Source organism: Tupaia chinensis, unplaced genomic scaffold (genome assembly GCF_000334495.1).
Source record: "Tupaia chinensis unplaced genomic scaffold, TupChi_1.0 Scaffold000116_1, whole genome shotgun sequence".
Classification (NCBI taxonomy): Eukaryota; Metazoa; Chordata; class Mammalia; order Scandentia; family Tupaiidae; genus Tupaia; species Tupaia belangeri.
The window spans coordinates 1699446-1706138 of record NW_006159580.1 but is presented as its reverse complement, the minus strand read 5'-3'; the positions used below and the strand labels follow the sequence as shown (position 1 = coordinate 1706138).

At 47.6% G+C, this 6693-nt stretch overlaps 1 protein-coding gene and 1 pseudogene across 1 annotated transcript in view; both read right to left on the bottom strand.

Moving 5' to 3' along the window:
• Positions 1-6276, bottom strand: part of RPS10 (ribosomal protein S10) — a 26829-nt gene extending 20553 nt beyond the window's left edge. The window contains exons 1-4 of the mRNA XM_006144198.3: positions 6190-6276; positions 5231-5380; positions 4847-5018; positions 2762-2839 (exon numbers count right to left, since the gene is read on the bottom strand). Of these exons, the coding sequence (XP_006144260.1) occupies positions 2762-2839; positions 4847-5018; positions 5231-5380 (400 nt within the window). The 5' untranslated portion in view covers positions 6190-6276. The remainder of the gene's footprint in view (positions 1-2761; positions 2840-4846; positions 5019-5230; positions 5381-6189) is intronic.
• The window catches only part of LOC102489579 (40S ribosomal protein S9-like), a 19296-nt pseudogene continuing 18087 nt past the window's right edge, over positions 5485-6693 (bottom strand).

The window sequence follows — 6693 nt, the reverse complement described above, 5'->3', positions numbered from 1 at the left end:
GGGATTCCTACTTTCCTTCCTCTCACTGTCTCTCTCTGGAGAATGCATACAAACTTTAGATAGACTGAGTTAATAAAACATATACAAGTAATCTGGTTTTTTCAAATGTGTCTAATTAGAATTTATATTACATATTGGCTCACATGGAAGAAGGGTGGTAGAGGTGAGAGCCAAAATGAGTATGGTTTCAATAAGGAGCATTTAAAGTGGAGTCCCTGGGGCTAGCAGGTGGCATAGTGGTTCAAGTAACAGACTCCCACATTACTGATAATGGTTCAAGTCCTGGACCTGGTGGCTTGAAACTCATGCCAGGCACATGCACACACATGCCCAAAATCCCAAGAAGAGAATGGAGAAGGAACTGCAGCGTGGCCACTCATCCCCTGCCCCAGAGGGTGATTTCTCACTTTCTGTCTCTCCAGCCAGTGCACACACCCTGTAGCAAAAATCTCTCTTAAATAACTAAATAAAAAAAAAAAGTAGAGTCTCTTTCAAACTAGTTCAGACCACATCCAACACAGGCTCCTCTCTGCTCACCTCCCTGCCCCTGCCCCTGCCCAAGTAAGCCGGGGTGTTCTTCCTGTCCCTCTGCCTTTTGCACATGCTGAGCGCTCACTTGAAATGCCCTGCCCCCAACTCAGGAACGCCTGTGGCCCAGTCCAACTGTCCCAGCCTCTGAAAAACAGTTCCCTGAGCAATTTCCCCATGTGATTTGATTTCCTCAAGAATCACTAACTTCTACACTTGATCTTAGCCAAAAGGCCGAGAAGCGATGAGAATCACCAACTTCTTCTGAACCAAAAGCTGGAAGAATTCACTGTTTCTGGTCCAGGAGGAAGATTCAGGTCAACTGCTCACTCTACTTTACATGTGAATGGGGACAGATTTAACAAGATGGAGGTAGGAACAGAAGGTAGTAAGAACTTTCAGATCTTGCTTTTGTATCGTAACTACTTCTCAAACAAACTGAATCCTGTTACTCATTTACAAAAGTACTACCAATGGCTTCCCATGTAACTGAAGAGTAAAGCCAGAGCCCTCCCCTGGGCGGCATCAGCACTACCCACCGTCTTCCACTGTTTAGGCATTCAGATGCCGTCCCTGGGAACCCTTGCCTGAAAATCCACTGAAAGCACAACACCCACCTTTCTGTTTCAATCCCCCACAGCACCTACACTGTGTGACATATACTCATTTCTCCCATGCCAAAGTGCAACTTCAATGAGAAGAGTCTTTTGTCTGTTCTGTACTCTGCTGTCTGCCAGCCCCTAGAACAGTCCCCAGCACTCAGTACTTAGCTGATGGATGAACAAACACCTGCTACTTAAAAACAAGGCTTTACACCTTTTATTTGCAAAAAGAAAATAATAAAGTTCAATGAGTACTTTAAGCAGCTTTTCAACACACGACATAACCTAAACAGGACCAGTTCCATGGCCTACTCATTAACAGCCAGATTCTAATAGCCGACAGTAGTTCAAATCCTGGCCCCAAATGCCTGAGAAACACACCAGTACATCCACGTGCCCACCCAAAATCCCAACAGCATGGAGAAGCAGAGGAGGGACTGTGGGACCACACCTCACTAAGGAGCTTGAGGGGAGGGGAAGCAAATACTATCGCCCTTTTCATCTCTCTCTGGTAATTAAAAAAAAGAAAGGTTTTGGGGAGGGAAGGAAGGCAGGGCCAGTCAAGTGGCATGGTGGTTAAGGCAGCTGGGTCCCACATGGCTGACTCCACAATCCTAGTCCCAGATCTGGCAGCTTGAAACACTGGGGTGCATGTCCATGCCCAACGTCCTGAGAGGAGAAGGGACTGTGGTGGTCACTGCTCCTAGAGGGTACTTCCTCCCTCCCTCCTTCCTGCTCACTTTCTCTGGCAAGTAGCAAGTACATACATCCTACATCAAATTAAATAAAATATGGGGACCAGCAGGTGGTGTGGTGGTTAGGGTACAGGACTCCCACATGGCCAACAGGGCTCAAGTCCTGGACCAGATGGCATGCTTTTGTTTTCTTTCTCTCTGGTGAGCACATGTGCCCTACAGTAAATAATTATGATGATGATAAATGAAAGAATATAACCTGGAAACGATGCTTTCCTAAACATGGTCACTGCATCATTTCATAAAGAAGTAAAAAGAACTTTGAATATTTTCATCAGCCTTAAAACCAAGGACCCCAGGGCCAGATGGCATAGTTAAGATGCTGGATTCCACATAGCTTGACTCTTCAGGTCAAGGCCTGGACTCAGCAGCTTAAAACATGCCAGTTGTGTGACAGAACCGGCAGTTGACCTATTGGCTACGTTGCTAGACTCTCCTGTAGTCAACAGCAGTTCGAGTCCCAGACCCAGCAGCTTAAACTCATGCCAGGTGTGTGCGTGTATGCTCCTGAGAGGAGAACTGAGAAGGGACTGTGGTGTGGCCATCAGTATGCTTTCTCATCCCCCCCCATCAAACTTAAAAGTAGTAATAATGACTAATAAAGTTAAATAAAATAATTCTTATTAAAAAAAAAAAAAAACACTCCAGGCATGTGTGTGTATATGCCCAAAATCCCAAAAGGAGAATGGACTGCACTGCGGCCAGACCCGTGGACAGTGATTTCTCACTCTCTCTCAGGTGAACATACATACTCTATAGCAAAACTAGCCCCCCCCCCATAAGGCTCTTTCCTGATCACCTCGGCATCTGTATGGGCTGATGCAGAACCCTGAGATCCCACCCTGACACCATGGACACAGATGATACATTACTTACGGGGCACAGCACTCCGTCTGTAGGTGTCTCTGTCAGCTTCTCCTCTTGTGAGTCTTGCAGGTCGCTCGCCCTCCAGACCTACATCAATTGAATCAATTGAACCACATCGTGAACACAGGACAATGTGGGAACTGCTCCCTATGGCCAGGAAACTGACACTGCTCTCCTACTCTCACTGGGCAACTATCAATACTTACTTATTAACAGGTCAATGTAGATACGAAGTCCTTACGCCCAAGCTATCAGCTAGGAATTTCTATTCCCCTACATAAACCTGTCATATTGACAGTTTGGTTCCTCAAGGCCTAGAAAACTCACATTTCAATCAAAATGGTACACATTTGCAAAAAAAAATGTTTTCTCCTATTCTGTTTCTCAACATAAAAGCATTTTCCAATTTTTTGGCAAACTGAACTCTCTATTCCTACAAAGAGCTGAATAGCCAAATAGATAAACTTGACCCAGCAAGTAAAATATTTAGTGTGCAAATGGGAAAGACATAACCCACCTAGAACCCTGCAGCTCCTCTTGGGCTTCACCACGTATGTGATCAGGCAGTGGGTAACACATTAAGGCACAAATTTTAAAAGCTTTGGGGAACCCGTGCCTTAATATAAAGGGGGCCAGCCAGTGGCACAGTGGTTTAGTCGGCTAGATCCCACATGTCAACTGCACAGTTCAAACCTCAACCCACTAGGGTTAGAGAAGGGATTCCAGTGTGAGTATTCCTCAGAGGATGCTTTCTCATTTTTCCTGCCCCCCCCCCCGAAGATGCCCTCCAGCAAATTTTAAAAATAAGTAAATAAGGAGCTGGCAGGTGGCATGTTAGTTAAGGATGCTGGACTCCCACATGGCTGATCACAAGTTTGAGTCCTGGACCTGACAGCTTGCTTTCTCTTTCTTTCTCTCACTCTGTCCCTCTCTAGAAAAATGAAAATAAAAATAAATAAGTAAAAGTTACTATTAAAAAAAAATCCTCTTAAGCACAAGAACTAACCATTTAATCTAGTACTTTAAAGTAGAAATAAAACGACTCCTATAGTGAGAAAAATAAATGCTAATCCCAACTCCTAGGCCAACTAAATAGGAACCCGTACGATACAGACACTGAGACACTGGTCTTCTTTAGCAGTTGATTTCAAGATGGAATAGAGAACTTATATTCTAAAGATACGTATTTCAGGACCAGCAGTTGGCGTAATGGCTATGTCGCTGGACTCCCATATAGTCGACCGTGGTTCAAGTCCTGGACCCAGTGACTTGAACTCACGCCAGGCACATGTATGCGCGTGCCCAAGATCCCAAGAGAAGGGATTGCAGTATGGTCACCCCACCTGGGGGGGGTGTCCTGTCTCTAGGTTTGGCAAGCGCACGTGCCCTATAGCAAAAAAAAAAAAATCTTCTCCAAAAAAGATACTTGTTTCTACCCTATCACCAGAATCCCTTCAGTTTTCCTAACAAATAGATTCTTTGGCTTTATGAAACCACTCTCCAGGGGAATGCTAACAGTCTGACAACCATACTCAGAAAGCTCTGCATCTCATCATTCCAGCCTGCAAATTACTCAGGGCCAACATTCACATGACGTAGAACCATCACCTTAACAAAATTCAACCAGAAGCCAGCAAATATCTAAGGAGCCGGAGGTAACCCCCCCCACAAGCATGGCTTCTTTCACACTGTGACTATGTACACGTCTATTCTCCACTGCCCAGAAATCCTATGTTTCTTTCACACACAGTAATCAGCTTTGCTGTGAACTTTTTGAAATAATCAATGTCTCTGCTAATAACGTCACTAGTGCTCTACCACGTGCTTCTGGATATTTGCACAGGTGACGGGGGGAAAAAAATCAGACTAATATTCTATCTGTGTTTAATGCCATCTCATAAATGGCTTGAAGATCTGAGTCCAGTTTTATTGTTAAGTCCTATGCTAGGTGGGACGTAACCAACCAAGGTCCTGCAGGCCCGAGTCCCTGGAAAGCCAACGCCAGTGACAGAACACTTCTGCCCCACATACAAAACAGACTTCCAATTCATGAACCCTCGCCCCCCAAAGAAGGGCCTTGTCTGGGCTATGTACCTTTTGGTCGGGGCCTGCCAGTCTCAGGACGGCTTCGGCGCAGGGTGGCAGGCACAATCTCGGGGGGCAGGTGGAGGTAATCGCGCAGGTACTGGATACCCTCATTGGTAAGGTACCAGTAGAAATGTCTCCAGGCAAACTGCTCCTTCACGTAGCCGCGAGACTTCAGGGACTGTAAGGCGGTAAAGCGTTAGGCTACAACTATAACCTTGCAGCTAAACCCAAGGCACCATGCGTCTCGGGCAAGTTTGCAGTCTATTTACCTCACTGCCCTCCTAGAAAACAACTTCCGCTGTCCTGAGCGCTCCTTGGAATTTGACTTGATCATTAGAGGAACATCCCTCCATGCCCATCGCACCATCTCCTCCTCCCCACAAGCCCCACCTGCATGGCCTTCATGACGTGAAGGTTGGGCACATTCTTGTCAGCCAGCTCCGGGTGCTTGGGCATATGGACATCCTTTTTGGCTACCATCACTCCCTCCTTAAAAAGGAGTTCGTAGATGGCAATCCGGTTCTTCTTGGGCATCAACATCTGCAAAAAATCGAAAAACGGCAATTCTGAACGACGTGGCCAGGTACAAGTCACCAAGCTGACGACCCTAAAATACCAAAGTCGTCGCCCACTAGGTTGAAAACTCAAAATGCTGCAGAAAACACACAAAACGCAAGACTAAATCAAAGACTCTGCAAAACAAACTTACTGGAAGCCGCTCCCTTCCTCACCCCCAGAACTGCCAGGACGTTAAAAAAGACCAGGGATAGGGTCGCTATTAACTCCAGGTGCTCATGAGCTCTCACAACCACAGAAGGGTTACTGGCGGGAGGGGAGGCGCCAACCGTGCCGTCGGAGTATTTGGGGGCGTCAGCGACCGTACCTGGTGCAGAATGGCACGGCTGTACGTTAATGTACAGAAGGAGACCGGAAGAGGAAAGTCCTCGCGTCTTGACAGGACGCCGACCCCAAGCGGAAGGGCTAAGGGCTTCAAACCCCCAACTCCTGCAACTCCTTCCCAAAACTAGAGCTCCAGGACCAGGCAAGGGGCCTCCCGGAATGAGCGGTCCTGATCCGAAGAAGCAATCAGGTCGCACGCTTTCCCCTTAGATTCGCCAGGCAGTCCCCTCCAGGATTACATCCTCCCCTCCTCCATCCGGACGCCAATCTCGGCTCCCAGCGACCCCCGTCCTCCCTCAAGTACTACTCCAACTCTTCCTGCTGCTCAAAAGGAGCGTGCGAGGAGGAGAAGAGAGGCCCTCTGCTACAACTCAGGAGAGGAGAGGCCTGTACGGGGTCGGGATGGCTCAGATGGAGGCTGATAGAACTCGAACTCCAGAGGAACTCACCACGGCGGCTGCAGGGTCCGGGGCCGAGGCTGGAAAGGAAGGGGCATGCGCGGCGCGGCTTCTCTTCCGGTCTGGCGTGGCCCCGCCCCTCGCCAGGACCCACACGCTGTCTGGGGTGGCCTGGGCAGTGCCTGACGGAGGGGCGGGTGTGACCTGGGGCTCTGACCCGTCACCGACGTACCGGGGAGGAAGCAGCCTCTGGGAATTGAGCCTGTGCGCTTTGGTGATGAATGTCGCTGTCTGAGCTGTACATTCCGAAACATGCTACTGTTTTTCCTGAGGTTAATTTAACTTATGATGCAGTAGTATATGCTCTTTGAGCAGCAAGAGAGAACATACAAATAAAATAATTAGAATAAAAGAATAAAAACATAGTCTGATCAACAAAAGTATTACTATCGACCTTTTGGTGTACACAGGCACAGACACACATTTTATTTTTTGGAGAGGTTTATGCTGTAGGGCGCGTACACTCGCCAGACAGACAGAGAGAGATAGAGAGAC